The sequence below is a fragment of the Struthio camelus genome, chromosome 19 (genome assembly GCF_040807025.1).
Source record: "Struthio camelus isolate bStrCam1 chromosome 19, bStrCam1.hap1, whole genome shotgun sequence".
NCBI lineage: Eukaryota > Metazoa > Chordata > Aves > Struthioniformes > Struthionidae > Struthio > Struthio camelus.
In genome coordinates, this window is record NC_090960.1 from 8,148,889 (window position 1) to 8,166,639 (window position 17,751).

The window sequence follows — 17,751 nt, forward strand, 5'->3', positions numbered from 1 at the left end:
TGTCGGGGCCGAGGGGTTGCCATTGGGGCCGAGGAGCTGCCGCCGGGGCCAAGGGGCTGCCACGGGGCCAAGGGGCTGCAGTCGGGGCCGAGGAGCTGCCGCTGGGGCCGAGGGGCTGCAGTCGGGGCCAAGGAGCTGCCGCCGGGGCCGAGGAGCTGCCATCGGGGCCAAGGAGCTGTCATCGGGGCCAAGGGGCTGTCATCGGGGCCAAGGGGCTGCCGTCGGGGCCGAGGAGCTGCCGTCGGGGCCGAGGGGTTGCCATTGGGGCCGAGGGGCTGCCACGGGGCCAAGGGGCTGCAGTCGGGGCCGAGGGGCTGCCATTGGGGCCGAGGGGCTGCTGTCAGGACCGAGGAGCTGCCACCGGGGCCGAGGGGCTGCCGCCGGGGCCTGAGGAGCCGCTGCCGGGACCGAGGGACTGGCCCCGGGGCCGAGGGGCCGCCGCTGGGGCCGAGGGGCCGCCGCCGGGGCCGAGGGGCCGCTGGGACCGAGGGGCTGCTGGGACCGAGGGGCTGCTGGGACCGAGGGGCCGCCGCCGGGGCCAAGGGGCCACCGCCGGGGCCGCTGGGGCCGGGGGTGGCAAACGCGCCTCCCGCTTCCCCTCCCCGCTCCTGAGCCGCAGGCCTCTTCCGGTCTCCGAGCGCCTTCCTCCTTTTTTCATTTTGCTCTTTTCCCCCCCCTTCCCCACTCTGTTTTCAACCCACCGCTCCCTTCCTCCCCGGAGGAAGGAGCGGGCCGGCCCAGGCGCCCCCCTGCCGAGAGGCCGCCGGTGAGGAGGGGGCCGCTCTTCCCCCCCCGCCGAGGAGAGGAGGCAGGGAGATGGCCGGCAGCAGCGTGTATGGGCTCAACATAAAGCCCGTGCTCGGAGGTGAGCGACCCCAGGGACGCGCAGGCCTTGCGTTCCTCGGCGTAAAGGACCGGCTGCCCCGGGCGGGGGGAGCGGCCGCTGGCCCCCATCGCAGCCGAGGGAAACCGAGGCCCGGCTGGGCCGAGCGCCGCCGGCGGGCTGCCCCCCGCCCGCCCCGGCAGCCGCGCATGCTGAGGGACTCCAGCAGGGCCTGAATCCCCCGGTTTTTGGAAGAAGAATAAACAGCGCTAGGAGGTGAAGGAGAGCTGAGCTGCAGGCGGCGACGGCGGAGAGCGGCCGGGCAGCAAGGCCGTGCGGGGCAGCCCCGCGTCCCCCAGGCGCCGCGGGCCGGGTAGGGGGACCCCCCCCCACCCCTGGGCTGTTGGCCGTGTTGGCCGCGGTCACTCGTGTATGGCCCTTTCGGGGCACCTCGCTCCAACAGCACGAGACGGCCACACGCTCGCTAAAAGCCGACCTCCGCGGAGCCGCTCGTGGTCGTCCCGGCTTCACGGCTCGCCTCCCGGGGAAGGTCGGCTGAGCGCGCCGAGCCCGCGCCGGCACTAAAGCACGTGCCGGCCCGACGCCTTTGCGCCGCGCAGCCTGTCCCGTGGCCCTGGGAAGGGCTAACGCGAGATCTCTGCGGCGCTGCTGCTGTTGCGGGTGGAACGAACTCGCTCCCTTTACCTTTCGGGGCGCAGGCAGCGAGGGGCCCGGACGGCTGCCCGAGTCGGTCCGCCGGGGGGAGAGGCGTCCTGCAGCCCCAGGCGGGCGGCGGAGGAGAGCCGGGACGGCGCGCGTCCCCGCGGCTGTCAGCCCGGCCAGCGGGCGCAGGGAAAGGGCGCGGGAGCCAGGGCTGGTGCTGGACACAACCAAGCGTTGCACAGGAACGGAGAGGAGCTGGGCTTCTGCCTTTTTTTCAGGTCTGCCGTTGCCAGGGAGAGGTTTTGGGCTGGGATTCAACTAATTCACACCAGCAAGACAAGCGCTTGAATCAGCCGCATTATCTTTGCCCGGCTAAAGTGGACAAAGGATGGAAGCGGGCTGAGCACCGCCACCGTGCTTTGCATGTGAGAGCCCCTTCCCACAGCCCCCCGCTGCCCACGGCCCTTTCTTTTTGGCCACGAGCCGGCGGGCACGAGAGCCCTGTTTGCAGAAGCGATGCCTCAGTTAATATTGCAAAAGCCTTCATCAAAGCTTTCAGTTGCTGCTGAAGTAGAAGTGTCTAAGCGCGGGCAATGAGCTGGCCGTGCCGAGCGCCCAGGGGACGAGCTGGCGGCGCCGCGCACGCATACAACACACACACTCTTTCTACCCTTCGCTTTCCCGATTCGGCTCTCAGCCTGAGGTACGGGACGAACTCCGTGAGTACGCCAGCTTGAAATACTGAGCAAGCTCAAACTCTTAGTCACTTTCAAAGCTGCACGCCAAACTCAGTTGTTGCTATTGTTTTAGAGGAAAAGCGCTATTTAGATGCTAAATAAATATTGCGCTGTGCAGAGTAGCGACCTTAGGGCCATTGCGGTTGAGCTCATCCAGCTGCCAAAGCAGATTTTTTTTTCTTTATGTGTGTTTATTCACGTGGAGAGGACGAGGGATGCCTCTGCTATGAGTTTCACACAGCTGGGCTCAAAGAAATCAGACGTGGGATCTCAGAAGAGGCTCTAGCTCTAAACAGAGGTAAAGCCAAGAGCATAACTGAGATCACTAGATCCTAAGTGATTAATGGTTTTAAAAATGGTTTTTAGCACTTTAAACTCTGCAGAGGAGCAGTTTTCCTGAACGGTTCGCAAAGAGCCTGGCTACAAGCTTTATATGTTGCTATTTTTCTTGGCATTTGCACAGTTTTCCTTATCCTCTCGCTATGAGGTCTTGGTGACCTTAGCAATTGCCAGCAAGAGGACTCCATATGATGAAAGCAGGTGAAAGGGAAAATAAGGGCGGGAACTAGGTAAGGCCAATTCATAGCTCAGAGGAGGTGTGGTCCGGTTATGTACCTGGCCGCGCTCGCAGTTTTGTGAAATATAAAAGGGGAAGTTTCTCAAGTAATTCACTGCCAGGATCCTGCAGCGAGAAGGAAGGGAGGCGCTGGGAGAAATGCAGAGTGAGAAGGCTGAAGGATCAGCTGCGAAAGCTTCAGAAGGCGTCAGTGGGGCTGAGCGTGGGGCCACGGCCGGCCCTGCTCTGTAGGGCCGGTCCCAGGCGGTAGCCCCGCTCCCTTGCCCAGCAGGCTGGCTTGGAAGGAGAAAGGAGCCATCATGTCCCACAGAGGGGCAGCAGCACGTGAAGCCAGCAAGCCCCAGGACCGGGGCTGGGCCTGGATGGTCCTGCTTGCCGCGGTGCTGCTGCAAGGACTGACTCTGGGCTTCCCCTCCTGCATTGGTGTCTTCTTCACGGACCTTCAGCATGAATTCCAGGCCACCAACAGCGAGACGTCATGGTTCCCCTCCATCATGGTGGCTGTGCTGCACGCTGGCGGTAAGTAAACGCCTCCTGCGGTTCTGCCGCTAACGAGGGGTCGTTAATGAGTGCACTTTTAATATTTCATTGGAGGGGAAGGGGGACGGGACTGGGAAGTTGATGTGGACTGGCAGTAGCTAGCAGGTCAGCAGCATGCAGGCATCTCCCAGCCACTCTGATCAATGCCCAAAGCCCAGAGCTAGATGTCCACAGGTACCAAGCTGCCCCTCTAAGAGAGAGTAGAGACCTTTGGTCAAAGAGGGAGAATCCCTCTCTCAGCCCAGCTCCTCCAGACCAGTGAAAACTCACTTCTCTTCCCCAGCAGCAATTTGAACAAGCTGGACGGTGGAGGTACAAGCTTAGGTGCTTTCTTCTCTCTTCTGCCCACAAGACCGCATCCCTTTCCATGTGCCACATGACAAGCGTGCTCTCCATGGCTGACAAGGTGCCAGAAGGCTTTGGCAGGCTCCTCCAGGGTTGGCTGGGACACGGGGTTAAGAGCAGCTCTTGGGGCAGTGGCAGCGAGTGCATGCCCAGGCAGGGATGGGGGCACAGGTGACCCGGCCGCATTAAGGCAGGATGTGGGTCAGGTGGCACCTGCCAGGAGAAGGGGCACGGAGGAAGGGTGGTGCTCTGCCGAGAGGGGAGCGAGTCACTCCTGGAAAGCAAGCTCTGGTTCTCCCATACAAAATGTGGGAGCTGCACAGGGCAGGACCCCCAACACCCATCGAGTCTGGCATTTCTGCACAGAAGAGAAAAACAAACTGTCCAGGCAGCTTGAGGATTTCCCGATGAGCAGCCTGTGTTGCCACTGACCCCTCCACGTGCAACCCCTATGCTTATTCGACTAACAGGCTACTCGAACCCACCTAGGCAAAAGGAGCAAAGCATCCAGCAAGGCCCTCAGTTCATGCATGCCCCTTTCCAGAAATGGTGAAAGGTGACATATTATAGCAAGGAAAAACAAAAAACAAAAGCCCTGAGTCATGCTGATGAAAAGGCCATACAGGTTCACTCTCTCCTGTGCAGGACTTGGCTGACAGCCACCTGACATGGGAGCAAGAGGCTGTACCTTACCAGAAGCCATTGCAGAAATGCAAGGCGCAGATAGAAAGCGACCTCAGGGAAAGCGACTGTGGGAGGAACGATCACCGAAAGTTGGCAGCAGCAGAGCCGTATCTGTGGGGCTGCAAAGGCGGAAACCATGGGGCATTCCCTGTGCTTCCTCCCACCCCCGCAGCCCTGCTGCTGCTGCTGGGAGGGGGTCCAAAGGGACCCGCTCGCTCTGGGAAACGGCCTTAGAAGCCGCACAGCACCCACATCACGCTCAGCCCTGACGCATGCAGGCAGGACAAGTGTGGCAGTGTTTGCAAGAAAATATCAGCTATCGAACTTTCTCTAATGAAATAATTGTGAGGCTGGAGCCACAGCAAAAGATAATACAAACCAATGAATAGATATGAAAGTTATAAACTAGACAAGAATAGCCTTATGCTAATCATATTCACTAATAGAGTTTGGCAAGGCATAACCAGTAAAATTACAAGCTAGCCGTTACTTCGCTTGCCAGTTATTGGCTCCTGTTGCAGGCTGTTACAGCAGAAGAGTACTTGTTCTTGTCCCTGAGCAGCATAAAGCAGGAGTAACCCAACTGGCAGCCAGGGAGTAAAACCAATGAAAAAAATCAGAGATAAAAGACTCCCCCCTCCCAGGCCAAACATGTATGACTTTTGCTGTGACTTTTGACTGTCTTCACAGTGGCCCAGGCTCTATTTGATTCCAGTTCATAAGTTGCATCCATCAGATTGGCCTTTAAACCCTTTCCAAAATTGCTTTCATGGCACCAGCATCTCTTACAGGTTCTTCTCCCTTTTCTTCTCCTTTAGTCTTTTTAATTGAGAGTAACTGAAGGAAAAGAAATTGTTGCAAAATCAGTAAACAGTGAGGGAAATGGACAGAAAACTCCTTTTTCAGACTCATCAGTTGAGTGAGAAGCTCGCGTGCAGGAGAGCCAACCTCAGGCCAGCAGAGCTATGGAGGGAAACAGGGAAAGGCACAGCGCAAACAGCAGTTCATAACTTATTAAGCCAAACATAGCTTATTACCCATGCAACGTTCCTAGGTAAAAGCGATGGATAATTATGTTGTTAGAAGAATCATTCGAGAGACCTCAGGATCCTATGACTGTCCTCAGTGGGGAAAAGGCCAGAGTTCAAGCCCTTACAGGTTCCTGTCTCCTGATATTTAAGCAAACATAACACTCTGGACTCGCATTAGTACAAAAGCAGCAGTTTTGCTGGAATTATTTTTGCAGAGCAAAGCACAAAAGCCCCAGGCAGGTGAAAAATAATGTTTGAAGCCTAGAAAGCCAGTTAACAGGAACAAATAAGGAAACACCCTTATGATTTTTAAAGCCAAACTCATGATTTCTGAGGGTTCAGTTTATGATTTCTGGCAACTTGGGATGGGTTAAGCAGGAGTACCAATCTTAACGTCTTCAGCAGGAGGAAAAATAATCCAGCCACCAGTTTGCTGAACCTGCTAATTACTTTTTCAAAGGCCAGTTGAAGTCTGAGGTGAAAAATGGCTAAAGCAGACCAACATACAAACTGCTGCAGTCCTAATTTTAATAACGCTCCATTGTTCGCTTGACTATGGGGATTTTATTTCAACCAGACATTGTTTTAGGTCACAAATATACCACAGGTAATTTTCCCACACCGACTGAGGACTAATTCGGAAGGTTACAGCCATGCTGAATTTGCTTCTATAACCTTAAGAGTTACAGAGAAAAAAGATAACAAAATCTGGAAATCCTCGTGGATCCTCATAGGAACAGAAACTCTCTCTTCAGATCCTCTTGTCCCAGAGCACGCAGAGAGAAGCATGTTTCCTACTGACATCCTGCGAGTCTGAGCTAAAATTCTACCCCAACATGAAGCACCCTAAATTTGCAACATTAACATATCGGCAATTTGCCACAATCTCACGGACTTCACCCTAAGTCCATGAAAATTAAAGAATTAACTGACCTTAAACACACACTTCCGTGCCTATTTGTTCATTGTTTTTTTCCGATGAAGTAACTTAGCTGCTTCTTAGTAAAGCCTGCCAGTAATGTCAGCCCACAACAAAACTTAGGTTTCTGTTCAAGACAGGCCGAGCTGCGCTCTGGCCCTCCGGAAGATCTCACCTGCACTGAGCGCTTGCTTGCGCCTCTGCGTTATTTGTGCCGGAGGCGTGGGAGTGGGAACCGGCATGTGTGCGGGCTGCTCCTAGGCTTGTGTCCTCTTGGAGGTGGACACAGTTAGACTGACCCACCCTTGCCAGGTATGCCAGGATGGGCATGTGGGAAGAGCTGTGCTGAGAATAACACCTTATTATTTTCCTGGGGAGATGACTTGCAGGACAGCTGCAAGACTCCACAAGCTGTAGCTTGGATGCCATGGCCTGAAGCATAGATTGATTCCAACACACACAAACATGCCGCCTCTCTGTGCATTTTTAAATAATCCTCCCCAAGGACTATATTTTTCTCCCATCCATGATCTGTTTCAGAGTCGATCTGCCTCCTCTTGCAGGGAATTTCATCTAGGTAGAGGGGAGCCAAGGGCAATTCAGGAGACTTTGTGGCAGAATATTTGAAAAATATAATGAAATGAGAGTGAAAGTATGCAAGCAGAAATAGCACCCTGCTTACAATCTCTTGCTCAGTAGCACAGAAGTCCAGGTCCTAACCATTTTCAAATCATTCCTAGAATATCATATGAGCACTGAATCACACTTGAAGGTCCCTCTTCCATTTCCAAGAGGTTTACCTAGACTCTGTCACAAGGAAGCTTAGAAATCCTATCTAATGTCCAAGAACCAAGCAGATGACAGGGGCCTTCCCTTCAGCTGACAAGTTGACCAATCATTTGGGAGGATGAAAGACTGTATTTTCTATTTCTGGCTTCTCTGTTACATGACGCTGCTAGGACAACCCTCAGGGTCTCTAGCCTAAATCACACAATGCAGCTTTGACCGTTACAGCAGTCCAGCAGCTACTAGAGGGCAATCTCAAGTACAAGATAATTCCTTTCTCTATAACTGCTTTCCTTTTGCTTCTTTGACTGCTTCCAGGGCCCCTCTGCAGCCTCTTGGTTAAGCGATTTGGCTGCAGGTTTGCTGTGATGCTGGGAGGCCTGCTCAGCGGAGTGGGCATGGTGTCCAGCTCCTTCTGCAAGTCCCTCAGCCAGCTTTACTTAACAGCCGGCTTCATCACTGGTGAGTACCAAAGCACAGCAGGCAAATCCAGCTGCTGCGCTTGATTTGGGGGTGTTGAGAGACAGGAAGTGGTGAGAACGAGAAGAGTCCAGACTGAGTGCTCATGGTTTTCATTCATCTGACAAATAGGATGAAAAGCCCCACAGCTCAGCAGGAATTGTATACTGGATAGACTTCCCCTTGGCACTCCTTTACATACCTTTAATGCACACCTTGCCCAGCCAAGCTCCTTGGAAAGTGCTTCTCCTCCGAGTCACACAGAGCTACAGGTTTCTAAAGGGTGAGATGGAAAGCAGAGATGTCTGCTCTTCTTTGTAGATTCACAGACTTTTGCTTTTGAGAAAGCAAATTTTTTCAGTCTTGCAATGCAATGTGTTGGGACAACGTTCTTCACAAGCTCCCTGCGCGTCTGTGTCGCCGCTCCCAGTCTGGGGAAACGCGGAGCTGTGCTTTCCGAACGGAAGCACGTGTTGGTTTGGAACAGAAGTCACAAACGGGGACTTTTCCTCTCCAGATATTTCCTTGACCTCAAACAGATACCATCAGTTGGTATAAGCGCACTTTGAATTGTGGAGAGCGTCAGGTGACTGAAGGTTCAAAGGGACAAACTCCCCATCTTGTAGACAATGAATAAAGCATGTTGGTTTCTGAACAGACAGCCGAGTTCCCAAAAGCATGTTGGTTTCTGAACAGACAGCCGAGTTCCCAGCTCTCCAACGTCACTGCTCGTGCCAAGCGTGCAGGGTTGGCGGAGGCAGTAATTCTTTTCCTCTGCACCTAGTTCCCTGTTTCTTGACTGAGTGTCCCAAGAGAGACTCAGATGTGCAAGGGCCGGGGCCGAGCGGCGGCTCGTCGCCGGTCTGGCTGCCACGGAGGACGGTCCCCTCGGGCTGCCGCCCGGAGCCCAGGGCAGGAGCCGCTCCCGCCACCCCGTTGCCGGGCCGGGCCGGGCCGGGCCGAGCCGAGCGGCAGCCGCCGTCGCCGGGGGCGCGATCCCCGCCAGAGCGGCTGCCCCCCGCCACCCCCGCTACAGGGCTCCCCGGGCAGGCGGCGAAGCGGCACTGCCCGCCCCGGCGGCAGCCGCTGGAGCCCTGCGGTGTTGAACCCAGGCAAGCGCAGGGTCCGGCCCCGGGGCAGCAATAACCCCTTCCCACCCCCAGCAGCAGGACCGGCTGCGGGTTGACCTGCTGGACAGCGGCTCTGCCGGAAGGGGGCCTGGGGGACAGCACGCTCAGCGGGATCCAGCCGTGGGCCCTGTGGCCCAGAAGGCCGGTGGCGTCCTGGGCTGCCTTAGGAAGAGTGGAGCCAGCCGGGCCAGGGAGGCGAGCCTCCCCCTCGCCTCAGCCCTGGCGAGGCCGCACCTGCAGTCCTGGGGCCGGTGCCGGGCTCCCCAGCTCAAGAGAGACCTGGCACGACTGGAGAGAGTCCAGCGGAGGGCTACGGAGATGATGAGGGGACTGGAGCAGCTCTCCATCGAAGAAAGGCTGAGAGAGCGGAGACTGTTTAGCCTGGAGAAGAGAAGACTGAGAGGCGATCTCAGCCAGGGGTACGAGTACCTGAAGGGAGGGTGCCGAGAGGATGGGCCAGACTCTTCTCAGAGGTACCCAGTAACAGGACAAGAGGCAACGGGCACAAACTCAAACACAGCCCCGCACAACATTTTAGCCCCCCCCCCAACACCTATTAGGCTCCCCAGCCACATATATATCTCACCAGCCACTTTTTACACCCCCCCAGACACTTATTAGGATCCCCCAACATTAATTATGCACCTCTACCACTTTTTATACCCCTGCACCAGTTACTGCCCCCACACCACTTATCACGTCCCCCTACAGATCACGTCCCCTTGCGACATACCACACTGCTGCCCTCCGCCACGTATCAACCCCCAGCAGGCACCTATCGCGCCCCTCTGCCCCGGATCCCGCCTCGCACCACTTCTCACGCCCCATTTCTGCCATCGCACCCCCAGCCCATGGCACCCTGCAGCCACGTCTCAACTCCCGCTGCTTATTACCCTCCCCCGGGCACAGATCGCGCCCCGCCAGCCCACCTTACGCCTTCTGCTATTCATTCTGCCGCTCTCCCGACGTATCGCCGCCCGCCACGTCTCACCCCCTGCCGCATCACCTCCCCACCACTTATCCCCCCTCCCCGCTACAGGACAGGCCCCCTGCTGACAAATCACCCCCCCACACCACCACCACTCATGATGCCCCCTGCAACTTATAACCACCTCGCCTTATACCATTCACCCGGGCTGCTTATTACATGCCCCTCCTGCAGCCATGTATTACACCCCCCCACCCCCTTCTAACACCCATCAACCACTTTTTACACCCCTCCACACATGTCTTTTTACACCACCAGGAAACTTAGTACACCCTGGCCACTCCTTAACCCCCCCCTCGCTGCTTATCACGGCCCCCTACAACCTACTATGCCCTCACTTCCACTTATTATGCCACCACACCACTTATTAAGCACCCCCACCACTTATTAGGACCCCCCAAAATTATTACCCTACCTTGCTACTTATTACAGCCACTTAAGGCCCCCCGCCACTTATTACACACCTCAGCCAAATGTTACACCCAACCAAACAGCTTTTCACCCCCTGCCACTTAGCACACCCCACTACAGATCACGTCCTCTTCCGACATGTCGTGCCCCCCCCCCCGCCACATCCCATCCCCCGGTGGGCATGTGTCAGGCGCCATGCTGCACATCAGGCGTCCTGCCACTTATCGCGCCCCCGCTTCTGACATCTCCCCTGCAGCCACGCGTCACCCTCTGCTGGGCACATAGCGCGCCCCCCCCCACCGCACATTACCCCCCTATCAGTGGGTCTGCTCTTGCTTTTTTCTAGCGCAGAGAAATGAGTTGCTGAAGCCAGGTCACTTCGGCACTGAACCTTGTGGGATCTTGCAAGCCAGGTGGCCTGCACTGCAGAGAGAGAAAACCAACAAGTAACTCCCTGAGCCCTGAAAGCGTCAGAAAAGCAGCACTGTCTGCTGCGTGCAGGAGAAAAAACAGGTCCTCGGCATTTGTCTAATGCACAGTTTCGGAATGATTTTAGGAACAGCGGTGCGCCCCAGACAAACGCCAGCTTAGATCAGTGTATTTAGTATCCCTGGGAACGCAAAGAGTTTCGTTTACCCAAAACATCCTTCTTCACCCCTGGGGCAGGGCTAGTGAGTGTTCATCAGTGGGGCTCGAGCTGCTTGGCAGGTGAGGAAATGCTCCAGTGGTAAAAATGGTCATCTCTGGGTGCGGCCTGAATCTTTTCCCCTTGCAAGGCACCACAGAAGCATCAGGTGCTGTCCTTTTCTGTTTCCCTCTTACCTTAGGTCTGGGATCGTGCTTCAGCTTCCAGGCAGGAGTGACTGTGTTGGGCTACTACTTTGTGCGGTGGCGAACCTTGGCCAATGCCATGGCGTCCACTGGCGTCTCCCTCGGTTTCACGCTGTGGCCGCTGCTTTCTCAGTACTTGCTGGATGAGATGGGCTGGAGAAACACTTTTCTCCTCTTTGGAGGAATACTACTCAACTGCTGCGTTTGTGGAGCCATTATGAGACCTGTCCAGCTTGCGTCCCGACCAGTACTACAGCCAGCCAGGCCTGGAGAGGAGCCAGGGAGAGAAGCAGAAGAGGCACAGCTAGCCAATGGAGCATCTTCTCCCCACCCCGAGGTCCCGCAGCAAGCCAGGAGGCCTGCATGCCTCCAGATGTTGCACAAGTACCTGGCTTTTGACATCTTCTGCCAAAACAAAGGTTACCAGATTTATACTATTGGAGTGACCTGGATGATGATGGGGTTTGCATTACCCCACATCTACCTCGTGCCTTATGCCATCCACAGTGGGCTGGAGGAACGCAGGGCAGCTCTCCTCATCTCCGTTATCGGGTTCATCAACATCTTCATACGCCCTTTCACAGGGCTGCTCTCGGGACTCAGCGTCTTCACAGGGAGACGTATCTATCTGTTCAGCCTGGCTGTACTCCTCTGCGGGCTGAGCAATTTCATCTGTGTCCTTTCAGCCAAGTTCAGCGCACTCATCATCTACTGCGTCATCCTCAGCATAGCCATGAGCGGCATCGGGGCACTCACCTTCCAGGTGCTGATGGACGTGGTGGAGATGGACAGGTTCTCAAGCGCGTTGGGGCTCTTCACTGTCCTGGAAAGTATCACTCTCCTCATTGGACCGCCTCTCACAGGTGAGAGAAGCTACTGAAGCAGGCTGGGGAAGAACAGGGTATTTAGACCCCCTAGGGACAAGCATTTGGGAGCATGAACAAGAGGAAGGAGGGAGTTCCCAAGGCCACGCAAGCAGGTCAGTTATGCAGAGGCAGCAAGGGAAAAGGCAGAGTCGGAAAGGAACGACCAGCCCCTTCTCAACGAGGGCCATTTCTGCAGCTGACCAAGAATCACTGAAGCAATAGCAGAGAGTGAAAACATGACCCACTTGGTATGCAGCTCTGATAGGCATGGAAGTGATGAGAGCTTTTTTCCAGTGAGTGGCCAGGGGACAGAGAGAGAGATTTCCGTGGTAGGATCCTGCTGTCTTAAGAGCTCTTTCACTGCTTTGCTAGTCTGCATCATTTTACCTATGAAGTCTCAAGGAGCTGCAAACATCCCGTTAAACACATTTACTGTGATCAGAAGTGTTACTGGTTAGTCAAGAGCCTGCTAGTAAACTAAGCTTCTATGCACTCTTCTTTCCGAGCCCTAGAGTTTATTCTTCCTTCTCCGGAGACAGCGAGTTAGTCGTGGCCCCCAGCCCAATACAGGACTCACAACATCACAGGTTCACTCCAAACACTGCTCCAGTGACCTGTCCAAGACACAGCTGCTCCTGCCGTATAGCAGCACATTCAAAACACTGACAAGCAAGAAACATGAATCTGAGCATGAATCCAGTCTGGCTTTTAGTTCTCTTCGCCAGACAATGGATTGCCCGTCATTCAGCAGTAAACTATCTGCCTAGTCTAGGAAGGGGATGATAATCTGCACTATACTTCACAGTATCCCCAGGCATTCAAGTGCCAGTCGCTTTTCTCAAAGTGAAGAAAAAGTGTTTTCTTGGACATCTCTGGGAGAAAAGGCAGATGAACAGCTCCATTCTCATGTAGACTCCTAAAGTCTGCTAAAGAAAACCCGCTATGAAAGGGAGCATCGCCAACCCTCACCAAAGAACGCATGCAGAACACACACGTTACTCCAGTATTCCACATATATGTATGCAGCCTGTAGAGAAGGCATCCCATGTGTTACTTGAATATCGCCTTCCCACCTCTAGAGTTAATGTTGAAATGCTCACTTAATATACCACTCTAAGTGTTTTTTATTGAGACACTTAATATTAGTTATAATACCTGCTGGGCTGTGCATTTCCTCATCCTGATTACGTCCTATTAAAGGAAGGCAAGTTTTCAGTTTAGAGACCAAAACATACTGATTGTTGAGACAGTTCTCAATGCCCTGGGGCGCAACAGGGTCACTCATCCCAAAAGCCAGTGAGTGGCAGGGGCGCAGGGATGATCTGCTGAGCAGACGCAATGAATTAGCAGGTGGGTGAAAAAATGAGTTTCCTTTCTTTCGTGATTTCTCAGTTCATTGAGAAATACTTTATACAGAAGCAGAAACACCGCCTGAGCAGCGACTACGAACAGAGAAGCTCTTGAATCTACAGAAGAGAACTCAACTCATCTGTGGAAGCTTGGGTTTTGTAGATGGCAGTCTGATGAGCGATTGAGGCTTAACATTTACATGAACAGTTCCCTTTAGTCCGCATCTTATCTTTGACTAAACTGTGATTCCCGTTTCAGGTCTCCTGGTGGACATAACCAATGATTTCCACTGTGTCTTCTACACCTCCAGTTTTTTCCTGATATCGGCTTCGTTATTCATGGTGCTCAGCTTCTGTGCCCTGGAAAGAAAAAGCAAACTGAAAGAGGCCTCCAAAGTACCTTCTTTGGATCATCCCTCCAGATATCAATACAGTGAAATACTAACTGAATCACAGTCTGAAAGACAACCTCTTCCGGCAGTCATCTACATCACGAGCATATGAAAAGAAAAAAAAAAACAAAACCAAAAAAAACAAAAAGAGAGAGGAACCCAAACAATTATGTGGCCAGTACAAAGCTACACAAGGCCCAGCACTGATGGTAGATGAGAAGACTGACTGCTTTCCACGATTACCATCTCCCTTCTGTCCTGCACTTCCACTCAGCGGGGCCACATTGGACTCCATGGGAGCAATCCACATCAAAGGCTGAGCCCCATAGGCAGCATCAGCCAAGGAACAGACAGAATTATGCCTTCCTAAAGCAAACCATGGGATAGTGACCATGGGAGCTGGTTCAGAGACACAAAAGCTAAGCCCATTCCAGTGGTTTAAGTCAGTGTCTTTAAGAGGCCCCTGGAATTTCCTCTACACATCTCAGTTGCTAACACTGGCAAATACATATTAATGGCTATGCACAAGGCTGATCTTTTCACAAACAGGTATCACTTGGGCCTGGAAAAGGTCATCATTACTGGCTGGCCTAGTCAGAACGTGTCATTTTGGGGCAGGGGAAGGAAAAGACAAACGCTTCCCACAGGAAGGCTGTTGTTATTCCCTGTACCTCTAAAATAGCACACGAAGGCTGCTGTATGGGTTGCCGAACTCAGGCAAGCCTCTAGCCAGATCAAATATTCTTTCCTACAAGGTATGCTTGATTTCTTCATTTCGCGGACACTTCCAAAGACCCAAAGGTTCAACTCCAAAGCATCAACACCAAAAAACCCCCAATCCTAGAGTGTCTGTTTTTTATAACTAGTGATACCTCAGCTATCCCGATGTGTCACAACATGGCATTCCTGGTGCATAGCTTGTGTAAATCCACTTCCTTCCAGCATCCACTGGCGGGCAGGGGAGGGAGGGAGGGAGGCCCTAGGCCTGAGAATAATTGTCTGTATCCCTAGAGAGGGCCACATTCAAAGCCACTCTAGCACTCACGTTTCCCCCTTGCGTAAACAAACTTAGCTCTTTAGGTCAGGCCTTAGACTCTCTGCCTTAGTTACACCAGCATTCTCATTTGAGAGAAGTTGGTACAAGCATAACTATTCTGCCCAAAAAAAGACATGGGGGGGGGGGAGAATACACCAAGAGAAGTCAGCATTACCTTTCACATCCAGTCTCTTGCCTTTAGGCAGCATTTCTGGTGACGCTCCCCAGAGGTACACATGTAAGTACTAATGCGCGAGTTGCGTCAGCTTCTAGCCTCTCTCAGGATCAGCTCCAGTTGCCAAACCATTGCTATTCTAGACCATTTTTGAGCTGACAGAAGCAGAGAGCTCACAAAGCACTGGAGCTGAAGACCACTAAACACATGAGAACCATCGGAAAAAGCGGAAGCATAAGATGGGAGTGAGATGGAAGAAGCAACAGCCTTCAACTCAGCTCTAATGCTTATCTTGAGAACCGTTATGTCAAACTCGTAGCAACAAAACCACAGTTTCCATTACAACTGTGGGCTTCCCAGCCAAAAATTAAAAGCAAAAACCAAAAACCACAGGAAAAAAACCTCTGGAAAACTGACTCCAAGGCTTCCCAAGACAATAACAGCCCCACAGTTAGCCATTACAGTAAGAGGTGTCAGTCCCTCAGAGCAGTTTCTGTCCGCACAACTCAGTAGTAGCTATTTCAGCAGTGGTCTAGCATTCCTGAACCAGGAAGGCTTCGCTTTTCCTCTTCAAACATGTGCTTAAAGAAGATGAGGGGTGGGAGACACATAGCCCTAATCTCTAGTCACATGTGTTTATCAACTTCTGTAAAGAAAGCTTGAATGGTCCATAACCACAAAAGAAACAGGGACTGGTGCCTCTCAGCTTCCCAAAACAATGCCTGTTGTACTCTCCCAGGAGGAATTGGAGCTTTCCTCCTCTCATGAAAACAAACCAACGAGAAGAGATCAGGTCTCAAACCTGTCCCAGCTATTACAAATAGCAACTCTCAAATTTTATATTCTGTTCACCCGTTCACATACCCTTTACACTTCCTTCCAGATATTGGGGGGGGAGGGGGGGCACATTGCCCCACATCTGCCCTTTCCTACAACTGTCCTGAGCACAACAAGCAAGATATGGCTTGAATTGCAACCCATCACAACGTATCGCGGAAGAATAAAGCTTCGTGGAAGAAGCACTAGAACGCACCCCCCATCCGGAGCCAACGGCTGCGTCTGCAGGGCTGACCCGTTGCTGCAGATCAGTTCCTCCTATACCACGGCAACAGCATCGCCGGTTTGACTGTTTCTCAGCTGGCACAATAGTGCCAAGTAACTTAGGAGGGAAAGTGAGGCGAGCGCTTTCTAGAACAGGTTTTTGATACCCCCAGACTCAGAGCCAGGGTCTCTGGGACTTATGTTCATAGGCAGAGAGATGTTTCTGGGAGGAGAAACACCTAGTTTACAAATCCGCAGTTTTCACTTTTTTCCCCTCTGGCGGCCTAAAAAACGTCTAGCAGCCTTCCAGAACGTAAGCTGACTGAAACCAGGGTTGTCTCCCCTAGCTACTTTTCAGGGACCGTTTAGAAGTAATCCACATACCATGGCTTGAACACAACTCTCGGAGACGTAACAGGTACCGTTTCAGGCGGTGTTTCCACAGGTAAATAAGGCGACTGAACAGCTTGCTGCTGCCAAAAGGGGGAAAGCTACCTCCCTGCTCTCCTGGGCTACAGCTCTCCTCTCCTACCTCTGTCTTTAGCCTGAATTGCAAGCCGCCTCGAGCAGCAGCTTTGAAGGGGCCGTGCATACTGAGCGTGCTACGGTATAATAAGCATTCCCTCTCAGAGCTATAGCACAGAAATATTAACACCCCATGCTTAAGAATCATGAGGCCCACAGGAAACAAAAAGGAATAAAAGTTCCTTGCCATAGTTTAAGGTACTCCCATTATGCAAGGCAACCACACCTTAATTACTGCCACCCCCCTAAAGCAGTTTTCCCCAACACTTACAGACAGTAAAATAATATGGGCTTTTGCTAGGGACAAACACCAAAACCTCAGCCAGGTTAGAAACCTCTGAGAACGGGCAGAGCAAGAAGAATAGCCCAGAAATAAACATCCCTCTCCCAGTCCCCACCGACCCCTCCCTGCTGCCTTTGCTCATAAAAGCAGTCTCCTTCACTTTACAAGCTAAGCATTTTTGCAACAGGCACCTTTCCTTATCGCAAGGAAACGTTCACCAGCAAGTTCACGCTGAAATAGTTCAAGACTGGGATCTTTATACATCTCAGATACTTAGCCAGCATCAGTCTTAGGGAAGCGTGATGAAAACAAGGAAGAGTCCTGGTCAGCTTACGCACTGCAATGCGCCTCAGAGCACAAAACTGCTTAGCTGAAGAGCTTGTCACACTGCTGGAAGACTTTGCTAGTAATGGCTAAATAACTGCTAGAAATGAAAACTTACTGTGTTCTAGCTTTGTCATGCCATCAGGTGGGAGCTGCCGTCCCTGGAAAGAAGGGCCCGGGAGGCTGCGAACACCTCACTTTCATTAGTTCATTCACTGCTAAGTCTCCCGGCAAACAGCAGGGGCTGGAAGCATTCAGACCATTTAGCGTTATAGCCGATAGTGCCTGAGCAAACAGCCAGAGGAAGAGCATTACACACTCACCTCAGCCCCTTCTGCCAGCTGCCAAGTGATCTTTTCGGAGCATCCGGACAAACTCTCGGCAGCGAAGCAGCACCAAGACAACAAGCACGCAGCCCATAACGAAGCACGCCACCTTAACAGTACTAGCGTGCTCTGCAACCCGGCAGTAACGCCTACAGAAAAGCTCTGAGGACTGCAAAGCCAGGCAACTTGATCCAACTCTCCTCCAGGAGGCAGCTCCACCACATCAACTTAAATGCAGCCTGTTCCGCCCAGCTCTTAATCAGCTGTGATTAAACTCAAAGAGAGACAAAGGCTCCAGGGAGCAGAGCTAGTCATTCTCAGAAAGACAGCCAGAGGTGCGCCTCTGCTCCCGATGACGTCTTGCCACACACCAAAGAGCGTGCCCTGGAGAGTACCTTTTTCAGGGATGCCTCACCTGAAAACTCAGCCAGCATAGACAAAAGCCTGCTCTAAACACTACTCTCTCTCTGAAACCACGCTGGGCGACCGAGGTCCTCCTGCTTCTAGGCG

At 53.1% G+C, this 17,751-nt stretch overlaps 1 protein-coding gene across 5 annotated transcripts; it reads left to right on the forward strand.

The window, feature by feature from the left end:
- The first annotated feature begins 565 nt into the window (after window positions 1-565).
- SLC16A5 (solute carrier family 16 member 5) lies at window positions 566-17,027 on the forward strand. 5 transcript variants are annotated; one of them, XM_068914035.1, is made up of 6 exons: window positions 566-865; window positions 1,765-2,189; window positions 3,072-3,319; window positions 7,424-7,567; window positions 10,921-11,787; window positions 13,399-17,027. In XM_068914035.1, exons 2-6 carry the CDS (start codon window positions 2,080-2,082, stop codon window positions 13,641-13,643), a joined length of 1,614 nt encoding a protein of 537 aa, XP_068770136.1. In that variant the 5' UTR covers window positions 566-865; window positions 1,765-2,079; the 3' UTR covers window positions 13,644-17,027. The 5 variants fall into 5 exon arrangements, with proteins under 5 accessions (XP_068770136.1, XP_068770137.1, XP_068770141.1 ...); XM_068914036.1 differs by having other exon boundaries at window positions 607-865; window positions 1,765-2,521; window positions 13,399-14,717; XM_068914040.1 differs by having other exon boundaries at window positions 607-865; window positions 1,765-2,205; window positions 13,399-14,717.
- Window positions 17,028-17,751: the final 724 nt, after the last annotated feature.

What these genes read in the sequence shown, in the direction of transcription:
- SLC16A5 (XM_068914035.1), top strand. Translation starts at nt 2,080, where the DNA reads ATGAGCTGGCCGTGCCGAGCGCCCAGGGGACGAGCTGGCGGCGCCGCG. An exon ending in GATTCGGCTCTCAGCCTGAG is followed by an intron (nt 2,190 to 3,071) that starts GTACGGGACGAA and finishes CTTGCCCAGCAG; the next exon opens with GCTGGCTTGGAAGGAGAAAG. An exon ending in AACAGCCGGCTTCATCACTG is followed by an intron (nt 7,568 to 10,920) that starts GTGAGTACCAAA and finishes CTCTTACCTTAG; the next exon opens with GTCTGGGATCGTGCTTCAGC.